A 23,623-nucleotide genomic window follows, 5' to 3' on the forward strand; every position below is an offset into this window, starting at 1 on the left:
ATTCTGGTTCTCCTGTTCCCTATATGTCTTCTCCATGTTTATCTCCTCACTACCCCACCCTCTTCAAGTCCCTCAGGCACACCCCCCCCCTCCTTCATGCGTAGAAGAATGACACTTGGATATGCCACTAACAACAACAACAACACAACAACTACCATCTGGAGAGTTGTACTCCACGCCAGCCAGTGAGCTCTGTGTTACGTATTCAATCTTCATAAGAGTGAGATCATCGGTATTCTCCCAATTTTACATATGAGGTGTCGGAGGCACCGTGGGGCCAACTCCAGAGTCCGCGCTCTGTAGTAGCCAGCTGAGGGTGATGCCCACCAGTGCCCGGGGCTTCTAAGACAGGTCCCCTGTCAGGTGTCCCAACTCCCAGCGCAAACCAGCGGAGCTGAGGGCCTGCGGGCCAGAGCAGTGCCCCCTACCGGCTCCCAGAAAGGAAACTGTAAACCCAGGGAATCAATGGGACTTGGCCTCTATTCCTTCCATAGCCATTCAAGGAAGATGTATTGAGAACCTACTGAGTACCTGCTCAGGAATGTCCTGCCCTCTGGAAGTTACACTGGGGGCAGGGAGATACAGACAGTAAACAGGAAACAAGAACATGTACTGGGGGGGGGGGGGGGCGTGCAGATCCAGCCACGTGCATGGGCAGTGCCTGCGCGGAGGGGTGGCCAGGAAAGGCTTCTCAGAGTGGGTGATAGTTCAGGTGACACCCGAAGGCCTGCGGGACAATAATAACACTACCAGGTACTTAGTGTGTGCCATGCTCTGGAGCACTTCTGATGCATGAACTCATCTAACGTGTTAACTCCTGTATTTATCCTCGCAGCAACCCTGGTAACAAGTACTTGTAGTGTCGCCATTTACAGACAGGAAAACCAAGGCACAGAGAGGCTAAGCCACTTGCCCCAGGCCACGTAGCTGGTAACCTGCAGAGCTGAGGTTCCAACACAGGCCCCTTGGCTCCTAAGCTGCTTCGTATCCACTGCACTGCGTCCATGTGCCCTGTGGAGGGCAAAGAAGGACCCAGCGTGTGCCCACTTCGGGGGGAAGCATTGGGGCAGAGGGGCCCAACCCTAGTGCAAAGGCCCTACGGAAGGATTGAGCTTGGCTTCTTCAGGAACTTCAGGAGAGCCAGAAGGGTTGAGAGCATTTTTATTCTAGGGGCAGTGGTGAGGCACTGGGGTTTTGAGCAGGGGAGCTGCACACTCCAGTGTATGTTTTTAAGAGTTCACTGTGGCTGCCATGTGGAGAGCAGACTGGAAAGGGACGGGTGGGGAGGAAGGGGAGAAGCAGGGAGTGTGCTGAGAAGATCATCCCTCCCTCACTCTACCCCCCTTTCCTTCCTATCATGCTTAACTACGATCTAAAAGGTCTTCTCATCCGCTTGTTCCCATCGGTGTTGTCTGCCTTCCCCACTGGATCACAGTAATAGCCACTGCCTTTGCAAGCAGGAGTCAGGGATCCTATGGAGTGTACCACCTCCACCCTGCCCCCCGAGCCTGCTCCCACAGCGCCTGGTTCCACCACAGCTTCCTTTCCAACCCATGCAGCTCCTCTGGACCCCAAACTCCCAGGCTGGGGACTGGGGTACCCTAGGCCAGCAGTGGCCCGTGAGGTCGGAAAGGTTGGCGACCGCTGGTTTAAAGAAACCTTTGGAGCAGCGGACCACTGGTGGTCTGTGAGGTCTGAAAGGTTGGCGACCACTGCCCTCGGCCACTCCTGTCGGCTTCCCTGTCCAGATTCTTGGTCCCACTGCTGACCCTTCCCATCTGTGGCTTCTCCCCTTCAGGATGCCTCATGGACCAGCCCCATACTTAGTGGCCTTTTCACACTGTTCTGTGCCCTCTGGAAGGGCTGCTATTGGGTTAGAACACAGACCAGATTCTAACCCTGATCTGCCACAGGCTCATCCTATGACTCTGGGCAGGTCCTACTCCCTGAGACTCAGTGGCTGCACCTCAGAGCACAAGTAATGCCCCGGGAGTCAGCGATCGCTGTATGGGAAGCTCCTGGGTAGTGCCCAGCATGTTTTAGGCATGAGGCACACCTTCCTTTTGTTTTCATTGTCTCACACCCCATCCTGCCCAGCCCCCAAAGTGGCTGAGAAGATGTCAGGGGAAAGTGCTCCCGAGGGCATCTGGCTCTGGTGGCTTATCCCTCTGCCTAACTCCGTGTAAGGGAGGGAGCCAGACAGAGCAGTGTCTCCAGGCATGGGATTCCCGGGGAACCAGTGCCCAGAGGTGGTCCTAGGCAGCTTCAGGGGATATCAGCCTCTTTCAACAGACCGTCCCTCACATGTGTGAGGAGGATGGCAGATCTAGGCCCACAGCCTATCCAGGTATCGGGTTCTGTTGACCTCTGGCCTTGCTGATTCGCAGGGTCAGTGTTGGGTTTTCCAGGACAGGCTAAGTGGCCTTTCTTGGCCACCTTGGGGCAGGGGATGGCTATTAAAGGGGATGCAGGACAGTCCCTCTTCTCACCAGGCCCGTGTCCCTGGGACGACCAAGGAGAGACACAGAAATGTCATCTGTTGAGCACCTATGTGCCCGGCACCATGCCAATGATGCTTGGCAAGTGCCTCACCTAATCACCCTCATGGCATCCTTTGAGGGGTAGCATCAGCTCTATTTTAGAAATGAGGACTCGGGGTGCTTTGTAGCCCACCAAGGCCCCCCTCAGTGCCAGTGCTGACACAGCTGTCTGCCTGACCCCAGTCCAACACCCATGCTCTGTGCCCGCACCCGTCTCGCCATCCCTCTGAAGTGACGGAAACAGCACGGGACTAGATAGAGGTCAGACCCCCAGGTTCCATCACCCGCATATGCTGTGGCCTCGGACCAGATGCTTCCCATCTCTGAGCCAGCTTCCTCATCTGTGAAGTAAGGAGACTAGGCTCTGATTTACTGGGGGCCCCTCCAGCTCTGACATTCTAGAATCCTCAGAAGGATGCAGGGATGGGGGAACCCATTCACAGGAAGTTTCAGACTTGGGCCAGAGAGTGGCAAGCAGCCCCGCTGAGGCTGCGGGGGAGGCTCGCCTCTGTGGAGGGGCTGCTGGGGGAGCAGATGGGGCAGGAAGATGGCAGCTGGCCAAGGAGGCCTGTGCCTCCACCTCCTCCACCGTCCCCACCCACACTTTGGCTTTTGGGCAGAGCCAGGGTTTAAAAAAAGCAACTCCAGTTCTTTAGCTATTAGCAGGGCTTTGTTTCCAAGGGAGCCCGCGGTGCCCAGGCCGGGCAGGCAGAGCAGGGATGCCCAGTCCGTCTGGGATGCAGATGGGCGGTGAGCCACAGAGCCAGGTGGGAAGAGCCCGCCGGGCAGTGCTCCCTTGCTTTTCTGGGGTGGTGGCGGGGGGTGGGGAGGGGAGCAGGGTAGGCCCCTTCCTGTGGCTGCTCTGCCACCCTGGCACTGACTGACTGCCAGCTAGACACCTTGGTCAGCTGTCTGTCCCCTCACACTCTCCCAAAAGCCTCTCCAGAGGGCTGCCAGGCCTCTGAGTGCTGAGTGAGGTGGTGGTTACTCTAGACCTTGCTGTTCCGGTCAGTATGCACATGTGTGCATTCAGGTGTGTGGGGTGAAATGAGAATGTGAGTGCGGCAACAGGGGCGGGGAACGGTCATAGGCAAACAAGGTCCATGGCAGGCAAGCAACAAGGCCTCTCCGGGGCGGGCGTCCTGCCTGCTGGCTCCACCCTCACCCCCGCGGGAGCCCAGCCCACCCCTCGGCGGGCTTTCCGCACAAAGCCAGTGATTTCAGCGTCCTACCAACTGCTTCTGTCTCACTCAGAATTACCACTTCGTCTGGTATGATTGCGAACAAAAGTGTTTTGATAATTTTGCTGGAGGGTTGCCATGACAATCTCTAGCGAGCTCCAAGAGGGGTGTCAGTGTGTGCACGGGAGGTAGACAGAGGAAGAGAGTCCCAGAGACTCAGGCAGGGAGAGACAGCGGAAGGGAGAGGATCAGGGAGAACCCCAGTGACATTTCCAAGTCAGACCTTCAGCCTTCCTGGCCCCCCACCCCGGCCCATTCATGCCGCAATGAGCTCATGGTCTAATCTGGGCCTCACTGTAGGCCCTGTAATGGAATACCAGCTGCTAGGGCAAGCTGCCATAGCTGCCATGGCAGGGCTGGCCCCGCAGGGGAGGCTCCCCGGCACCCCCCACTCCCAGGATGAGCCCCAGGAACACCAGACTGGAGTGGGGGCAGGGAGGTTCCTGGGACTTAGAGGGAGCCAGAGCCCAGGGGAGCCTCCTAAGAATCACCCCAGCCCGTGGGCCTGGCTGTGCTGCTGGGAATAATGGGAGCACATTTCCCGCCATGGCTGCTTCCTGGCACAGCTTCCGCAGCCTGGGGCTGTGCTCAGTCCTTCCGGCATGCTTTCTTGCAGGCCGGAGGGTCTCTCTCCTGAGACGACCGGTCTGAGAATCACTAAAAATAAAGCTAAAACCCCGCACAGTCTGTGGCCCTAGAGCTTTGCAAAGCAGTTTCCCCCTCTGTGACTTCAGCAAAGCAGGACTATCTGCTGTCTTTTGAGATGAGGACAGAAAGGCCCGGAGAGGGGAGGGAACTAGATCGAGGTCACACAGCAAGGCAGGAGAGAGTCAAGATGAAACCCAGTCCTGGACTCTCCCCCAGCCTCACCGCCCTCGGGGAGGACTGGTTCTGTGGAATGGCCCATCTGGCACTACCCCCTTACATGGACAGGGAAACTGAGGCCCAGAGACATGGCCCAGCTAGTACACAGAAAGCCCGAACTCGCAGCCTCGGGTCCTAAGACGTTTCACTGCCTCTACTGAACCACAGCCCCATGCGTTCCATAAACAAGCCCAGGAAATAGCTTGTTCATGCCCCAGTGTACAGTGTCCGCCTCTGCCTCGGAAGGAGAATCTTCTGGTTATTGGCAAAACAGAGCAGAGGGCAGCGGGGCTGGCCAGGAACACAGAGGCCAGGCCAGAGGCTCGCCGAGTTCCAGCTGCAGAAGGCGGCCTGCCAGCGGCCTCTCCGCCTGCGCTCCTGGAGCTGTGAGGCCCTGGGCCAGTCACGCTGGCTGTCAAAGCCCAGTTTCCTGAGCTGCTGAGAGCTGTGCATAGGAGCCCTCGGGGAAACTGCTTTCCAAGTGCCGGGAAGCGCCTGCCAGGAGCAGCAGCCCCTGGTGAGAGAGGGGCCCTCAGCCTGTCTCCGGCTCTGCTCAGATCTACCTTTCAATTATTTACCATCATGGGGGGTGGGGGAGGGAGAACCGCAAAGAAAGTGCTGTGGGCTCTGAAGACAGCCGCAAAGATGACTTCCCTGCAGTCTTGGTAATGAGTAACAGCATGAGCATGAGCAAGCAGCGCCCCAAGACTGCCTGCTTGAGACCCCCGGTTCCAGTGACAGTTCTCACTAGCTGCGACTGTGGAAGCCTTGTGCCTGCCCCATCCTCCTCCCAGGGTGCTGGTTATAAGGCTCAAACCAGATGATTTGTAAGAACACTGTGAGGTAAAGCCCTGTAGGAGGGTGAATTTTAAATGGATTCCAAGGAATCAGGGTTAAAAGATGCCATTCTCTGAGCCCTGCCTCAAGAGAGGACATACTGTCAGCCTTGTAAATAGCTACTGGCTCATTCTGGGGGTCCAGAGAGTCTGCTCTCCCCAAGACCTGCCTGTCTTCCTTCTTAGACACTGTCTCGGGCTGCCCAGCAGACAGGCGGTGCCTGCTGTGCCCCAGTCTCTGCCCGTTTGGGACATGTTGGGGTGGGGGTTACTCTCAGGCCCCCAACCTCAGGCAGCCTCTCTCTCATGTTGCTGTGCCTGTCACTGGCCAGGGAGGCATCTCCTCCATCTTTCTCAAGGCAGCAACAGCTGCCATTTCTCCAGCCGTCTCCTCACAGGGACAACAGGATGGGACTCAAGGAGAATGAGTTTATCCTGAGCATAGATGTCACGCCAGTCACCAGCACACAGCACTGTGAACCTATCTTCGCACCCGTAAGTTTATCCTCTGAGACAGGTGTTATTATCCTCAAGCTTTAGCTGAGGAATAGGCTCAGAGATGTCAGGGAACTTTCCCAGGGCCACCCAGCCAGGCAGAGATGCAGCTGGGAGTTGATCCCAAGCCCACCAGTTGCCAAAGCCCTTCTCACCCATCAGCTGCTCCCACAATGGTGATCCTGGAGCTGCCCAGGCAGGTTCAGTGGGAGGATGGACACGGCGAAGAGTGGAATTCTAACTGGGAGCCAGGTCCCACTTCCCAACAACTTTTGCAGGGAGAAGACTGCTGTCCTCCGGCCCACGCAGTAGTCAGCGTGCGGCGGGGAGGGGAGCGTGGATGACGTCCAAACCCACTCCTTTTCCCAGGGTGGTGGCAGGAGGAGGTGTGGGGGCCGCTCCCCACTCCCAGGCCCCAGCACTTGAGACCCAGACAGGGGCAGAGCCAGGGCCTCACACCTTGAACTGAACTGGGGCTGGGAGGCATCAGAGCACAAACGCCAGCAACTCAGCCACCGGCCTCGGGACCACGCCTCCAGTCAAGTCTCAGCATCTGAGATTGGAAACCACTGTCTGCGGATATAAAGAAGTAACACACAAAGGCTCTGCTGGCCGATGGGGTCCGGAGGACCGCCAGCTGTCGGAGCAGGAAGGAACGCTCAGGCGAGCTGGGCCAGTGTTTTCACACCAAGAAGTGGGACTCAGTCGGTTAGGACAGAGATGTTCAACCCATATGCCCCCAGAATTTTTAAAACATGTAACACCTGACTACTTAGTCCAGGGCACTGACCTCTTTTCCCTTAGATTGTCAAATAAAAAAATGACAACAGCCAACACAGTAGCCGTCCGGTGTGAATGAATCAAAATTATACCCCTTTTTGGTCAGATTGGCAAAATATGTTATTTCTTGGTGTGCCGCAGAATATAGGTAATTAGTCTATGTGTGCCATGAAATGAAAAAAGTTAAGGATTGCTGGGTTACGAGGCCATGACTGGCATTTTAAAATGATGTGCAATAAAACAAAAAATATCAGAATATTGTTTCACAAAGCTTTAGTTTTAGTTTAATGTGTGTCTGTAAAAATTTTTTTTAAATCTTGGGCTGTGGTCAATAAAGCTACAAAAACCATTAAATTGGCTCGACCCTGTATTTTGCAGATGGAAAAACTGGGGCCAAGGTCAGGAAAAGCTTTGCTCAGGGGCCACAGGCAGTGGATGCGGACCAGGCAGTCCCGATGCTGGGACACTGCGTGCGCCTCGCCCCAGGCTGCCTTCCAGGGGCCCCACGTCTCACCGTCTTCTAACCTTAGCGGCCATCAGCCTTGCATCGTGTCTGCTGTTCCCAGGCCAGAGTGGGAAGGACCCAGTGCTTCATGGGGCGGGGTGATGGGGGTGCCGCGACAGAACAGACCCAGGCCTCCTTCCTCAGCTGTCCCTCCTCTGCCTCCTTTCCCCCTCCCACCCCCTCTGTGGGAACAGTCCATCCTCAGGCCCCTCCACAGTGGCCACTGTGCAGCCGCCTCCCCCCCTCTCTTGGCCATACTGGGCCCTCTCTCCCCCAAGGCCTGTCCTAGACCGTCCACGCACAAGTCACTCCATCTCCATTGGGAGATTTGGCCAAAGCCCCTGTGAGCCCTGCCCTGCCCCCAGGTCGGGGGACTTTCCTTCACATCTACACACTATTGGATAAGAACAGCTACCAATACTAAAAAGACAGGCGCAGTCACACTCAATTCTTAAACTCTGTTTTAAAGAGAAACTCAGGCTAAGAAATTGGCCTAAGGTCACACAGTGGTAAGTGGAGGAGCCGGATCTAGAACCAGGTCTATATGGCACCAAAACTGACAGCTGGGCGATTGACACCTCGGCAATTGACACCTGCCTGCCATTCCTGGCAGCCTCTGCTCCAAAGCAGCGTGGTCCAGGGGCCACGCCATGTGGGGAGGGGACAAGCATCTCCTACTCTAAGTTGCAGTTAGGAAGAGACCGCTCCAACCCCAGGAGGGACAAATATAGGAAAAACAACATCTACCCTTCTCCCAACCCTCCCTACTCTCTCTCCCAGGAGAGGAGGGCTGACTTCTCCGATAAGGGAGCTTGGGAGAAGGAACTGGGTTGCGGGACAGGGGATCCCTCTCCTGCCCACTGTCAGTCCTGCCTCCCCGCAGAGAGTGTGCATGCAGCTCGGCTCCTGAGTCCCCCACCTGGGAAGGGCCAGTGTCCACCTGCTGGAAGCAGGCCTGGAGGCCCGCCTCCTCCGCTCCCCACCTGCACGCAGTCTTGGGCGGGGGAGTGGCAGGGACCTCCTGGCTGCTGGCAGGGCGGGGCCTGCTGTGCTGCTTCCTTGAACGATGCTCCACAGCCTCAACGAGGTGCAGGAATGTCAGGAAGTCTGACTGTGGTCATGGATGTGAGCCAAGGTCTCCCGTCCAGCTTTGTCAGTAATAACACTGATATTTTTGACCTCATAGCTAAGTCCTGCATTTGTTTTTCTTTTGCTTCAGCACTTGTGGGAAGGAGGGGTGTTACTAGTGCCAGGAAACCCAACATCTTTTCTCTTCACCACTCCCAGGCCTCAGGTATCTCTGCTTGGGCTCCTATCATGGTCTCCTACAGGTCTTCTCACCTCCACCCCATCCCGTTACTCCCACCCAATAAATACATTTTCCTAAAAGTCGCCCTCTCAGCTCTCAGTGGCTTCCCACCACCAGAGCCCTCTGTGTGAGATGCCTCCCAGGCCTGATCGGCGCCTGACTTCCTCTTTCACTATCTTTCCCCCAGCTCAGCACCCCCTACACAAGCCCTGGAAACAAGCCACCCAGGGCCCTCAATGCTCAGGAGTCTTCAGATGTCACTTTGCAAGGTCTCCTCCCCAGTCCCCAAGTGCCTCCTCCACCATGCAGCCTTCCCTGACCACCACCCTAAGTTACATCTCCTGTTCCTCCAACTCCGGTAGCATTCATTGTCGGGACCCCTCATTTTACATTCCCTTTATTGAGGTACATCAAATGTGTGTCTTGTTTTCTCAACAAATGACACAAAATATAACAACAATGTAGCTGCTGGCTAAGATGTGATCACTCTGTGCAGGGCACTGGACGGCTTCTCCTTCAAGGGGAAAAGCGGCATAAGATCAGAGCACAGAGCCTGGCCCACTATTGGTGCTCCCGCCACAGCATGAGCTTTGCAGATATGCTCGAACACTTTTGGTAGAAGAGTCAGTTGGCACAAACTTTCTGGAAAGCCATTTACATTACGTATTCAAGGCCTTAAATAACATACACAGCCTTTGGAGTCTGGGCCAGCACCCCCCTTTTAGAAATGTGATTGAAGACACAGCCGTAGAGTGCACGAAGGCCCCGGTGCCGCAGCTGCAGGAGTGGGGGGCTGTGCTCCCTCTCCCTCAGTTGTAAAATGGGATAAAAATAGAACCCAGTCCATGGCCGTTGTGAGGATTAATAAACCGTGAATTAATATATATAAGGCATTTAACACTGCCTGGCACTGTATTCAGACTCTATAAAAATGTTACCTCTTCTTTTTACTATTTAAATTGAGATCGGAATGAGGCCAAATCCTGGACTCATAGCTATAACACCACCCTGCCTCCCACATCCACTCCCATGACTTCCGAAATCAACAGAACAGTTAGTTACTGATAACAAAACACCACCAACATCAACACCGGGCCAGAGATCCAACACAAGGGGGCGGGTTACATAAGCACAGACAATGCTATGCAGCCTCTCAAAAGCCTGTTATGGCACAATAATCGATGCCACGCACCCATGTACAAAGGAAGCGGAGAAAGGCTACAAGAGGTGAGTGCAGTATGAAGTTACTTTCCTCCCAGTTATACAAACGTTTAGAAAAAAAGACACTGCAAAAGGTAAAAACTCATCATCCCAGGGCTGTAAGTTACAGATGACTTTCCGTTTCCTTTCTATCTTCCTGACTTCTTGCGTAGGACACCTAACTCCTTTTGTAGCTAGGAATAAAAACTAATTTTGAAAAAGAAAATAGAAGCCACGCTGGTTCACTTCTGTCTATGAAAGCAGGGGTCGTGTCTTCCTTTCAAATATCCCCACTGCATCTAGCAAGCCATCGCTGGACACAAAAGCCCTGGGCTCGGACAGAATCTTGCTTAATCTTCCAGGCCAAGGCGTTCTGTACAGAACTTAGAAATGGCCTGCAAGGACAAGAAAACAATGACTGGCGGGATGCGTCTCAGCCTGGTTGGTGACCCACTGCTGGGAGACGTCAAGAACTGACCTGAGGGGGAGGGGATGGCATCGGGCCAGGGCGGGTGCATTAGGAGACCAGTTATCTGGGGAGCATGTGGTGGGGCTGCCAAGAGCGCGCTGAGCCTGGACGCGAGGCCACTTTGGCACCTGGGAGCTCTCTTCGGCTGGTTTTAAAGGCTTCCCAGGAGACGCTTAAGTGCAGCTGAATCTTAACATGATCAGCCTCACTGGTGAACCATTTTCATTTTGCCCAAAGCCTCCGGGGGTACCCCTGCTAAATGCAATCGAGGTATGGGCACCGGGGGAGCCTACCAAGGGGAAGGGCAAGGTCACAGGGCCATCGGTCAGCCACAGAGGGATCACCCACCCGGCATGACATTAGGGCTGGGGGTGGCAGGGCATGTGCAATGTTCTACTTACAATTACATGACTAAACACATTACCATCAGGCACGTTACATTCATGCTCTCGACCCTCACAAGACCCCGGAGAGGTGGCTGCTTCTGTGTCCATTTCACAGCTGAGGAAACTGAGGCTTGGGGGCTGCCTGACTGGTCCCCGGTGGCTCAGTGAGGAAGGGCAGAGTGGGACTAAGCCAGGTCTGCCTGACTCCAGGTGAGGCTGCTCCCCCAGGGCCCCAGTAGTAATTCTGATAGACATGGAGGCTGGGGCAGGGGTGGGGGTATCGTAGCTGCTCCCTAATTTCACCCCTGCAGGCACCACTGTGACTGTAAGAGGCCCCTCCCCGGCCCTGGGCCGGGCTTGCCTGAAGTTGGCACAGAACTCGCTTGCACTATTTTCGGCAGGAGGATGCTGCCTCCAGCTGCAGCAGGGACCTTTGCCATATATCGAGCTGCCCGCTGGTGCGGCAGGAAGACCGTCAATACCGCTCCCTGGAGGGCTGCCCCGGTGGGCACTGTGACCTTCTGGGGCTGTCTGTGCCCGTGTTCCCTCTTGTCACCGGGTTCTGCTTTAGCTGGGGGTCTCAGAGGCCACAGAACCTCAGAGGGGCAAGAACACTGGCCTAGGCACCCGAGGATGGTCTTCATGGTGGTTCTGCCTCATGCCCTGGGTGGCCCTCAGAGGAGCCCTTAACTGCTCCGGGCTTCAGTTTTCTCATCTGTCCAATGGGGAAGGTAGCCCCTAACCTATACCCTGACAGGACTTTGGGGAGACAAAGGGCAAGGTGTGCCCAAGAATTCACTAGCTCTCCTCTCTGCCCACCCCTCCCAACACAGGGAAGACTGGGGAGCTGAGGGCCCCGGAAAGGAAGCCACACTTTCAGACTTCCCCCTGGACTTTCACCTCAGGCCAGCGGCCTTCCTTCCCTTCACTCTGGGTGAAGAGGCCAAAGGTAATGTCGGGTGGGGAGGAGGATGAAGGGAAGAATTGGGTGGCTAATTACTTGATACATTTTCAGAGGAAACATTGCAGAAAAGTTTTCTCTAATCCGTGGGGCCTCCCTCCTCTTGAACTCTCCTGCCTGAGTGGTCCCTGCAGCCTGAGTACCCCTGGGCCAGAGGTTGGGAAGCCAAGCCCTTCATCCACCCATCCCACCACGATTCTTTAGGTACAAGGATTTGCCCTCAACCAGAGTCGCTGCTGGAGGGTGTGGATTCCCTTCCTGGTGGGTCTCACCCATGACCCTTCCCCAGGCCCTGCCCCTCCTCCAGGCCCTGCCCCTCCTCCAGGCCCTGCCCCTCCTCCAGGACCTGCCCCTTCCCCAGGACCTGCCCCTCCTCCAGGCCCTGCCCCTTCCCCAGGCCCTGCCCATTCCCCAGGCCCTGCCCCTCCTCCAGGCCCTGCCCCTCCTCCAGGCCCTGCCCCTTCCCCAGGACCTGCCCCTCCTCCAGGCCCTGCCCCTTCCCCAAGCCCTGCCCATTCACCAGGCCCTGCCCCTTCTCCAGGCCCTGCCCCTTCTCCAGGCCCTGCCCCTTCTCCAAGAGCTGCCCCTTCTCCAGGACCTGTTTCTCCTCCAGGACCTGTACCCTCTAACCAGGACATGAGTCTCCACCTGGACAAGCGTCTGTATCAAGGACCTGTCCCTTCTCCAGGACCATAAGGAGGTTTAGGAGCAGACTCTTGGGGAGCACCTTCCCGGGCAGCCTCTTGGAAGGACCAGGCAGCCCTCCGTCTCCACCACTAACTGCAGCAGGAAAGGTTTTGGTCGGATCCGGTGGTGAAGCATCTGGGTCCTCACAGCCTCTGCATGGCAGGTGACTGTCACCAACCCCTCTGGACACCCTCCATAATCACAGGGCCCTTCCTCCAGACTCCTCCCCATGGGGAGGAGCTCCCAGATAAGGACCTGACTCTACCTTTGCTTCCCTGAAGGAGCCAAGAAAACACTCCCTCCAGCCCCAGGCGACTCTGGCTGCTGTTGCTGCACAGCCTGGGGCTGGGGCTGGAGGAGGCCCAGGGAGCACAGAATGCCTGCTGACAAGCAACCACACAGGGCTCTCCCGGCCCAGCCAGGATCTCAGGATCTGACCAGTCCTCTAGGAACCTCAGTATCATCATCCATTATAAACAAACAAACCCCAGCCACCTCCTAGGTTGCTCTTAGGAATAAATCAGACAACAGATGTAACCGGCCCAATAGATGTAACTGCTCCGGGCCTCCGTTTTCTCATCTGTCCAATGGGGAAGGTGGCCCCTAACCTACACCCTGACAGGACTTTGGGGAGACAAAGGGCAAGGTGTGCCCAAGAATTCACTAGCGCTTCCTCCTGGCTTTCCTTTCTTTTCCTTTCAGAAACGCAGAATCTGTGCCCAGAGTTAGCAGCTCGTGGGGTTGGAGGCCAGGATTCTGCCTGAGCACGTCCACAGGCTGGAGGCCACAGGAGAGGGACTTTCCCCGGAACCCAGGGAGTGTGACATCACCATTGCACTGAGGAGAGTGAGAGCACAGAAATAATAGTAGTGACAGCGCATCATATAGACCTCGGCCAGCTCCAAGTTCGCTTATTTGAGAAAATAATCTTTTAGGTCATGCTGGCTACAAAGCTACTACCTAATTTTCCTGTGTTCCTACCCTGCTCTTGGCCCCCGTGCCCAGCCCAGCCCAGCCCAGCCAGGGCTCTGTGTGCGGCTGGGGAAGCTTCCATAACTCAGCACTTGGCAGGCGCAGCAGCAAAAGGCCCAGCTGGAAAGGCACCGTGAGTCAGGGTGCCACTCTAATACGAAAACATCAAAGCCCCCCACCTCTCCCCCACCTCCACGCCAATCGCTGACCCCAGGCACAGAAATCATATCCAAGAATGGGTTCCACAGCACAAAACTGACAGGGGCCTCCTGTGGCGGTTCCTTCCAGAGAAACCAGGAGGGAGAAGGGGACAGTTGTAGACTGGGTCCCTGCGAGGGGGCATGTGGATGGAACCATGTATAAGTAAAGATTTAAACAAACAATGCATCGCTATGAAAACATTTGGCTTTTTCGAAGGCATTGTTAGGAACAATAATCAAGAATTCAGATTCAGCCTTAGCCGGTGTGGCTCCATGGATAGAGCATCGGCCTGCAGACCAAAGGGTCCCAGGTTCAATTGCGGTCAAGGGCACATACTGAGGTTGCAGGTTCCTCCCCAGCCTGGGCCCTGGACAAGGCATGTGCAAGAGACAACCTATCAATGTGTGTCTCTTACATGGATATTTCTGTCTTCCCCTCTCTCTAAAAATCAATGGAAAAATATCCTCAGGGGAGGATTAAAAAAAAGAATAATAATTCAGATTCAACACTACAAGTGTTTACTTCCAGAAAGAGCAAAGTGAGTCTCAGATATTTTGCAGCCAAAAAGAAGTCGCCAGAACTCAAGGAGACATTCCCCACAGGGCAGGGACCCATCATGTCAGGCTTTCTCTTAATTAAGCCCTCCAACTTGGCGTTCCGCTCATCACGGCGCCCACTCAACTCTTCTGGGGTTGCCGTGACACAAGAGAAGGTGCCAGTTGCTGGCAGGGTCACATCAGCCATGGAGGCAGTAGGAGGGAGGGCCATGAGGACAGGGCAGGCTTACGAGCTGTGTCCCACACTTATTAGGAATCTCAGAGGCCGCCCGAGCCAGTGGGCCCTATTTCCACACTGCGGATATACTCTGATGCCAGGCACACGTTCCGACCCGCGCTTCGAGGCAAGCATTTCTCTGGGCTGTCTGCTGGCTGGCACTGTGAAGTGTTGTGAAGAAGCCTGATGCTGAGTTTGGGCATCATTCAGTCTCCAAATGGACTCCCAGGTAAGAATAAAGGGAGGAAGGACCACTCATCTACCTCTGAAAGTTTCTTAGACACGGTCAGGAAACACTACCAGGAAGGCTGGATGAGAACTTGTCCAACTTGCCAGAAACTGGATTCTTTCCCCGCAAATGAGCTTCCCCAGTAAAATGGCCAATGACTAGTCCATTTGGCACATGGTCTCTGACGAGGAGATGCCAGGTTGAATGGGAGGAGTTACAGATGCTGCCCTAATGCACAGGAAAGCCAGGGGACAAACAAGGTGGCCTGGTCGTCAGCTCTACCAGCAGCTACGGGGCTGCTGGGCCACCAGCCTTGCCAGCAGGTATGGGGAGGCTGGGTTACCAGCTCTGCATGAGCAAGCCCTGAGCTCAGGGCCCAGGGATGCTGAGCAGGCCACTCTGCCTAAATTCAGGAAGGCAGAGGCAAAAGCACAGTTTAGGGACTGGCCTGTGCTTTGAATTCTGGTTCTGCCATTTATAAGTCCTGTTAAATTTCTTAAGCTCTTGGAGACTCAGCTGCTTGCTTGGTCTCTGTCATGGAAACAGCATCTTTCTCGCAGGGCTATGAAGACTAGGGACTCTGTATAAAACGCTCCCAGGACAGTGTGTGGCAGGATATTAAAGCTCAAATAAAGGGCAGCTAAAAAACGAAACCTGTGTTTTTCATCATGCTACAGCCACATATTTGCTTCCTCTGCTTTACCAGGAATGTTAGTAGAACAGCTTCATTCCTAATCCCAAGGAAGATCCACCGCCAGCAAAGCCCAGCAGCAGGCGATGCAGTCACTGAGCAGGGCTGCCCCCGCCAGGGTCTGAATTCCTGTCTCATCCTAAACCCTGTCCTATGACTCTATGGAGAGTCCCTCCTGCACGGTTCAGGAGGGACACTATTTTCATGGTGGGGAAATGGCAGTTCTGGCACTGGGCAGCAGGAAACAAAACCTCTGGCGGTTTTCAGCTGAAGAAAGCCAGCACTTGCCTCCCTGGCAGACGGGGCTGCGATGAGTGAAGAGGTCAGATCTGCAGCTGACGCAGGGGAGGTCAGGCCCTACATTAGGAGGGATGCTGTAAGACCTGGGACCATCTGCCAGTCCTTTCATGTCTGGGAATGGAAGAGGAATTTCCCCGTGTCAGGTGTCAAACTCATAACTGAAGCAGACTCTACCACCCTGGCCAGGTTTTTTTGTTTGTTTGTTTTAATAGGAGAAAAGCTGGGGATTAAAAAGAGGCTTTGTTTTTATGGTGATTTGTACCTCCCTCGCAGGAAGGCTTAGTGTGATGGTCAGGTTTTATGAAGCATTTAGAATTTCTCAGAGAAAGGAGCTGTACTCAGGTAACAGCATTAACAGAAAAGGTGGAGGGATTCCAATGCAAGAAGCCGAGAGCGTGGGGGAGAGCCCGTCAGAGCAGAGCCTGGCTAGGCGTGGCGCTACACTGGGGCTAGGAGCTCGGGGCAGACCCCGCCCAGCCTCCAGCACTTTGCCCTGATCGTGGGACCATCAGCCTCACAGCACTGGATGGAAACAAGATCAAAAGCAAGGAGGCTCTGTAAATTCTCCCCACAGGCAGCTAGGGAAACTCTAACGCTCCTGGCCCATTTTCATCCATTTTCTTCCTCTCTGCCTTTTCTTATCTTGGTTTGGAATTAATCTGGCACACTGCCTAAGTCAAGAGGTCAAGACCACATGGTTTTATGGTGCAATAGGGGCCGCTACGTTGTTGTGTTTTGGGAACCTCGGTGACATCATGGACTAGGCCCTGAGTCCCGGGAACTTGGGTCTTAAGGGAACACTGAGTCAGAAGACAGCCTTAGTCACAGGGCCACTGGAATCTCAATGGAGAGAACCATTAGGTAACCGAGTCTGCTCTCTGCGGGACTGCTCCAGCTTCTGTCTGGTTTGGGTTTAAATGACTCAAGTCATTCTCCAGGGGAAACTAATTTATGTGGAACAGCTGCCACTAGCAGAGCATTTGCTGCTCTTGAGCCCAAATTTCTCATGACATCAGGCAAGTATTCCTCCCTCTGAGGGGACAGTTTTCTCTTGTATTAAGCAGTCTGGGTGGCGGCTTGAAGATGGCGTCCTAGTGTGAACACTGCCTTCACCTTTATTCCCTGTCTGGGGTGTCCCGGGAGGACTGGCAGTTAAATACAGTGCCCCCAGAACACGCGGCTTTCCATTACAATAGCACACGAGCCACAGCGCTAAGGAGTCAAGGCCGACTTCAGCTAGGCTCTGTGAGCCACGTCTGTTTGGGTTTCTGCAGCTGTCTGCCTACGGACGGCTCCAGAGTCGCTGACGCACATTTATATCTCCACTAAATTTAGTCACGAGGAACAAACACGTGTGCATTTACACCAGCGCAAAGGCCATTCACATTTTTTTCAAATGGAGCAAGGGAGGGCAGCAGAAAAACTGTTTATAGACAGAATCATCCGTGAGCACAGCCGTAGGGGTTTTTAATTTGCCTAAACAAAATATGTGCTTTCAAGATGTGATTAGGGATTACTGTTCCCATAGTAAACATTTTATGGATGTGAACTGCTGGCTGGTAGTTAACAGGGCTCTGAGCTGGGAAGTCAGTCCACCCCTTGTCTTCCAAACAGCCATCCGGGAAGATCAGCTGGAACAGCCTCTAGAAGTTTCCTCATGGTGGAAGGGTTGCTCAGTCTCAGCACGGCTTCTCTCTCAAAGATTTCACATCACTGGTGCGCCCCTCTCGTGTCTGGATAGACTGTCCGAAAGGTCAGGTTTATTCTCTGTGCTCTAGAGTGGTACTCTTTGGGCACCCGATGCTAAATGGAAATAGAAATAACTTTGACATAAACACACACACATTTTTATTTCAAAGCCATTTGAAACTTATTTATGAGTATATATACACATTTCGATTTTATGCGCCCTTAAGTAGGCAGCGTTAGATGTTTAGAGTCTTGTGCAGAATGGTCTCCTTCTCTGAAACACCCCCACTCCCCCACTACAAGATGCCAGCACCCTCACAGTGCAACGGTTTTGTCTTTTCTAATACTTGCTCTTCCTCTCAGCCTCCTGCCATGTTTCTGAATCTCATAAGAAAACAAATAAATGGCTGAAACCAAAGAAAGATGTGGGATTCTGCTCTTATGCTAAGTGTTCTCACATTAATTTGCACAACATAAAAATGACCTGCCCTGCTGGTGTGCTTAGTGGTTGAGCACTGTCTATGCACCAGGTCTCTAGTTCAATTCCGGGTCAGGGCACATGCCAGAGTTGCAAGCTCAACCCCCAGTAAGGGGTGTGCAGGAGGCAGCAGATAGATGTTTATCTCTCATCAATGTTTCTCTCTCTCCTTCCCTCTCCCTTACTTTCCTTGAAATCAAGACAGACATTTTTTTTAAAAATGATCTCCCCTTAAGATGGCCTGGCCTAAGCTGTGGACCTACACAGCTCAATATGCTGGTCACTAGATATCTGAAGCTACTTCATTTATTTAAATTAAAGCTCAGTTCTTCTGCATACTAGCCATATTTCAGGAGACTCAGTCACATGTGTCCAGTGGCCAGAACACTGGGCTGCACAGATATAGGACATTCCCCTCACTGCGGAAGTTTCTATGGACGCCGTCGCTATAGAGGTCCGGTTCCACTATCAGTAGCATCAAAACTCCTGGGCAAGTATAAAAGCAACTTGCTCTGCACCATGTTTACAGAAATGGATTATTATAAGCCAGGCAGACGCTGCCTCCACATGAGCGAATCCACATTACGTGCGCGTTCTCACCTGCCAGTCAGCTTGCGTAGCTCCTTCCATGATTAGCAAGGTCCCGTGATCCAAGGGTATCTTCACTCTTTCCACATATGTGTAGTCTCCATTCTCTTCCTAGAAAACAGCATTCACTGCACTGAAGTTTGTGCTTGTGTGATCAAGATGCAACAGAACACAACTCTTGTCAAAGAAACAGGCGCCTCCCCAGCCAGACTGCAGGGGTCAGTGAATGGCTGTCACTTGGCAGCAGCTTGGCCTTAGGCCAGGCATTTCCCCTCTCTGTACTGTGGGGATGACGACAGCACCTGCCACAGTAGTCACAGGGCCATCGGGGGCCTCCAGTGATGCAGTGTGTGGCAATCACCTGGAGACCAGCACAAAGTGCTAGCTATTGTTATTATTATCAGCATCCCAAACGCAGAAGAGCCCATTCTGGCCCATGAAGGAGTTACAATTCATCAATCCAAGAACTCTTTACGTCTGCTTTATGCTGTGCGCTGTTTAACGTAGCGTGGGAGGAAGGGTTTCTAAACAAGACATGGTATGATGAGTTCTGATCATCGTCCACAATTTATGCCAATTCACTAATCAGTACCTATGTTAAAACTAGTCCTTCGGTGTTCTGGCGACATAGTCCTGTTTCTTCCCAGAACAGTCAACAGTGACATTTTCTCAGAGAAGTGAGCTCTGGCTCGACCAGAAAGCATAGCAAACTGAGACTTGCTGTTTAAGCCTTGGAAAGTGGGCCACGGTTCCTGAACACTTGGGACACAGACGCCTGGCATTTTACATTGCCCTGTCTTCCAGAAAGCGCAGGCATGGCCGGTATCGCAATGAAGCTCCACGGCACAGCCTGCGAAGCAGCCGACAGGTGGTGTTGCTCCTCCCGCACAGCTGATGGGGTGCATTGCACAACTTCCCTGCTCGCAGAGTTGAGACTGGGACTGACCCGCACTTCCTGATTTCTTCATCTCTTTTCTGAGCTGATCCACCCATTCCTCTGCTTCACTGGTGCACGGGACTACCTCTGGGTTAGTGCAGGATTGATTTCGCTGCAATACCGTGTTTATGCTCATTATTGCAGGGGTGCTTCTGAGAACATAACAGTTTACAATGACTTCCCCCAGGAAAATCAAAATCAAAACAATAATGAACTAGAATAAACAGTCTAAGTTCCAGGCCCCAACCATTGGCGGAGACTGTGCAAGCAAACTCATATTTTTTACAGGCAGAATATAAGAAACAATGTTTGAAATAACTTTCAGTGATTGATTTTAATGGTGTCTGCCACCTCTTTTCTTCCAGTACTATGTATGCACCAAAGCATTTACCTCTGACCCCCTCAGCCAACCAGAGAGCAGTGGGAAGGTGACCTTGTCCTTCTCAGAAAGGCTCCATCTCAGAAGAGCAAAAAGTCTCTCTGAAATAGGTGTTCCAGACGGAGGACATGATGTCCTTCTAGAGAGAAGATATCAGGAGGGAGTGCGCTGTCCATGAGATTAGAAGGCCCCAGGCCTTGTGACTTAGGCTGGAGAGTCAGTTGCCAGACCAAGGTTCGCACAGCGAGAGGCAGACCTGCTGCCCTCTTCATAATCTGGGAGCGCCATGGGTCTTAATCTACCAAGCACAGACACGAGGACAGGAAAGGGAAATGAAGCAGAGTGGAAAGACGCTCAACCACAACATGAAGACAATCCTGAGATGAAGATCTCGTAGAACATTTAAAACAATATAGGGAGGAGGGGTGCCAGGCCAGTGGAAGAGAAGAGGTGAGCACTGTAATTCTACCTGGAAACATGAAGCAGGAATAAGCCTAGCAAGTGAAAGAGAATTCCAACTGCAAGAGGGAAATACCAGCGCTAATGGAAAGTGATGCTCAACTGATCTTCATTTCCCTTAATGCTCCTAAGAGCTGAACTTTTCAAATGAGAGAAGGCCGCAGGTTGGTATGAATAAATTTCATCCAGTGTAACCATTAGTTGGGCCTAAAAGTGGACGGGGGTGAGCCTGCACTTGGGAGGGAGCTACTCTAATCAGTCCCCAAAGGAAACAGCAACACACCGTGCACCCACCATGAAAGGTGACACCAATACCTCAGGGTTTGTTATTTGTTCCTTCCAATACGTCTGGCTTAGAAAATGTGTTCCTGGTTTGCAAGAGATAGAAAAGGGGGCAAAGGATTCTACCAGGGCAACACAGAGCTCACAAATGCATCCTTCTCCTACAGCCAGAGACAACAGCCATGCCACCGCTGAACTTAACCAAGACGCACAGAGACTTTCACTTAGGAAGCAGATAACAGGCCAGAGGAGCCCATGTGGCTGTGCTGAAGGCTGAGCTGATAAATGGATAAGAGCAGTAGTGGAAGCACAAGCCAGACTGTTGAGAGGAGCACATTCACAGGCATTAAGCATGGTTACTTTACCAAAACACATCTCTGTAACCCTTTCAATTTAATCAGGTCTTTCTTCAAAACAAAACAAAACACAGCCCTAAAAAACCATGGCTTAGGATAAAATTTTCCATCCCCAATCCCAGTTAAAAGAAGTTTTTAGGGCCACAATCAGTCTACAGGGTAGGTTTTATTGGTCCTGGTCTCGGTTTTCCACGCATGTGAAACCTCACAAGTAGATGGGAAAAGGAAAAATATATATTTTATATTAGTGGAGATCAACATTCTCCCTCCTTCCCAACGACAGTCTCATTTGAATGTTGAACCATAATTTCCAAGGGAAGTAGGGCTTCCCAAAATTCCACAACTCTCATGTCCACCTCATCAAGATATGAGCCTTTTCAGTTTCCTTTAGAACAGTGGTTCTCAACCTTCTGGCCCTTTAAATACAGTTCTTCATGTTGTGACCCAACCATAAAATTATTTTCGTTGCTACTTCATAACTGTAATGTTGCTACTGTTATGAATCGTAATATAAGTATCTGATATGCAGGATGGTCTTAGGCGATCCCTGTGAAAGGGTCATTCGACCGCCAAAGGGGTCACGACCCACAGGTTGAGAACCGCTGCTTTAGAAAAATGCTATTTAGGAAAAAATGTCTGGATGTATTTATTATGTCATTACTAACCACCCAAAAGACAGGAAATCTAAACATTATTCTCTTCATTGGAAAGGTAACTTCACACTGTATGAGCTCTGTGTTGATTTTTTCACATAATTATTCCTTCCTTATCCTAAAAAAGTGTCTTAGAGATTACAACCAACCATCAATGCCTGAAAAAATCACCGTTGGCATCGATTTTCTTTTTACTATAAAATTAACATAAGCTTACCAAAGTAAGTGATGCACTTGTAATTTGCCTGTTCAATGTCTGCCTTCCTACTCTGATAAAACTCCATGAGGAGAGGTCAGTGTTGTCTTGCCTTTCAAAATATGCTCAGTGCCAATCATCACCTACATCAACAAATAAGTGCTGAATGACTGAGGAAATCACCAAGAAATATAAAAATCACCTTTAATCCTACCATCCAGAATTCATACAACACATGTACAGGAATAGTCTACAGATTATTCTACATTATTCCACAGCCGTGTACTCTACATTTTAACACTATATTGTGAGCATCTTCCTATGTCTTAAATATACGTATTTCAAAAATATGGCCATATGATATTCCTTTGTCTGAACATATCCTTCCTTCTTTAATCTCACAAATGTATTTTATCACCTGTTTATGTTAGGCACTGTGGTTATGGTAAGGATATAGCAGTGAGGTACACATGTTTGGAGATTGAGATTTTCATTTACAAGTACTGCTAAAAAGAAAGAGAAAGAAAAAACTACTGCAAAACATTTCTGAGTCTATTTCTAGAATATATTCTTAAAATGGAATTGCTGAATCCAAGGGCATGAACTTGAAGCAATTTGAGTTATACCACCAGGCTGCCTTCTTAAGAAGGTTGTGGTAACGAATGATTCCATCAAGAAAGTATGATAGTGTCTGTCTTCTGGCCATATCACTAATACTGAACATTATCAACTGTCTACGATGAAAAAACTTAGGGATAAATGGCAACTTATTCTCAGAGCCCTTTAATTAATAACCCAGATCAACAATTTCTCACATGCCTATTTGCTGTTTGCACCTCTGCTGTGAACTCTCTGCTCATGTTTTTGTGCATTGTTCCACAAGATGTTAACATTTTTCTTATTGATCTATAAGCGCAGATAGTTAGATATTTTTACTTTGTCTGTCATACTCATTTGCTACTTGCCTTCTGTTTTATCATATTTAACACAGAGTAGCCCCAAAACTTTTAGAGTCAACTCTAATGACCTTTCTTTGGCTCTCCTCCACAGTTTTTGTGCTTAGAAAGTCTTTTCCTATCATGAGGAAAATTAAATATACAACTGCATTTCCTTTTAGTTTAAAAAAAAAGAGAGGGAGTTTATATCTTTTAGATTTAACTCTAATCCACTTGGAGTTGAGTTTTTTTCTCTCAGGCTTCTTTTTATAACTATTTCTAGGTATTTAAACCAAGGGACCTGCTGGACTTTTTGGACAGGATTAACCACGGTGTGTGCTGCTCAGGTGCCAGGCATGCTTACATACTATAAATACATTATTTCTAATCCTCACTACAATCCTCTAAGGGAGGTTATATTATCCATTTTTCTTAAGCCAAGGGAGCTGGAGGGAACTACGTTTCTAAGGCAGGAGGCGGGCAGGGCTAGAACTCGAGCTTATATTTGCCTAGCTCTAAAGCCTCTACACTTTCCACTATGCTGTGCTCTCCAAAGTGACCTCTGTTCCTTCTGAAATCCTGAAATATTTCCTGTCCTGTCCTAATTATGTGGCACCCTGACTGCACTGTAAAGATCACAAACACCAGCAAGTAGCATAAACAAGGGGTGTGGGCCGAGCACAACACAGCGGGGAGTGGGACCACGGAGAACCAGGGAGCATGGGGCCTGCACAGGGATGGCTGCTCTGCAAAGCCAGCTCACTGTCCCCCCATGTTGCCAAATCTGGGAAGCTGCTAAGTGAAATTTTTATGTAAAAGCTCTTGAGTTATCAATTTTGGCAACTAATACAGTTTCTTTAAAAATATTGGTAGTATAAACAAAACAAGTCTGAGGATCAGATTCAGCTCAAGAGCTGCCCAGCTGTGCTGCCGATGGACCCATCACATGACTCCTCCTTTTAGGCCCATGTCTCCGTCCTCCTGCCTGGCTGGTAAGCTCCTAAGCAAAGCCATCATCTGCTGGGCTTCTTGATGCCTCTTTGCTATTCCACATATTAGTGCCTGATAGGAAGCTCAGGACACACACGCTACTTCATCTTCAAGAGTCCTATTCTCAATCTCAGGTACATCAACTCAAGCAGAAAAGGCCGTTGAAAACACACAGGTACGAACACACACACACACACACACACACACACACACACACGTTACTAAGTGCTGGGGACATAAT

At 51.7% G+C, this 23,623-nt stretch overlaps 1 protein-coding gene across 12 annotated transcripts in view; it reads right to left on the reverse strand.

Moving 5' to 3' along the window:
* Positions 1–16,879: 16,879 nt before the first annotated feature.
* Positions 16,880–23,623, reverse strand: part of ALKBH3 (alkB homolog 3, alpha-ketoglutaratedependent dioxygenase) — a 30,577-nt gene continuing 23,833 nt past the window's right edge. For 8 of the 12 annotated variants that reach the window (XM_023761674.1, XM_023761679.1, XM_023761672.1 and 5 more), the window contains 2 exons: positions 18,208–18,306; positions 16,882–17,243 (listed from right to left, as the gene is read on the reverse strand). In XM_023761674.1, the coding sequence (XP_023617442.1) occupies positions 17,151–17,243; positions 18,208–18,306 (192 nt within the window). In that variant the 3' untranslated portion in view covers positions 16,882–17,150. Of the gene's footprint in view, positions 17,244–18,207; positions 18,307–18,787; positions 19,285–23,623 lie in introns of those variants that run through there. The other 4 variants (XM_023761678.1, XM_023761680.1, XM_023761671.1 and 1 more) reach the window with 3 other exon arrangements.

Source organism: Myotis lucifugus, unplaced genomic scaffold (assembly GCF_000147115.1).
Source record: "Myotis lucifugus unplaced genomic scaffold, Myoluc2.0 scaffold_213, whole genome shotgun sequence".
NCBI lineage: Eukaryota > Metazoa > Chordata > Mammalia > Chiroptera > Vespertilionidae > Myotis > Myotis lucifugus.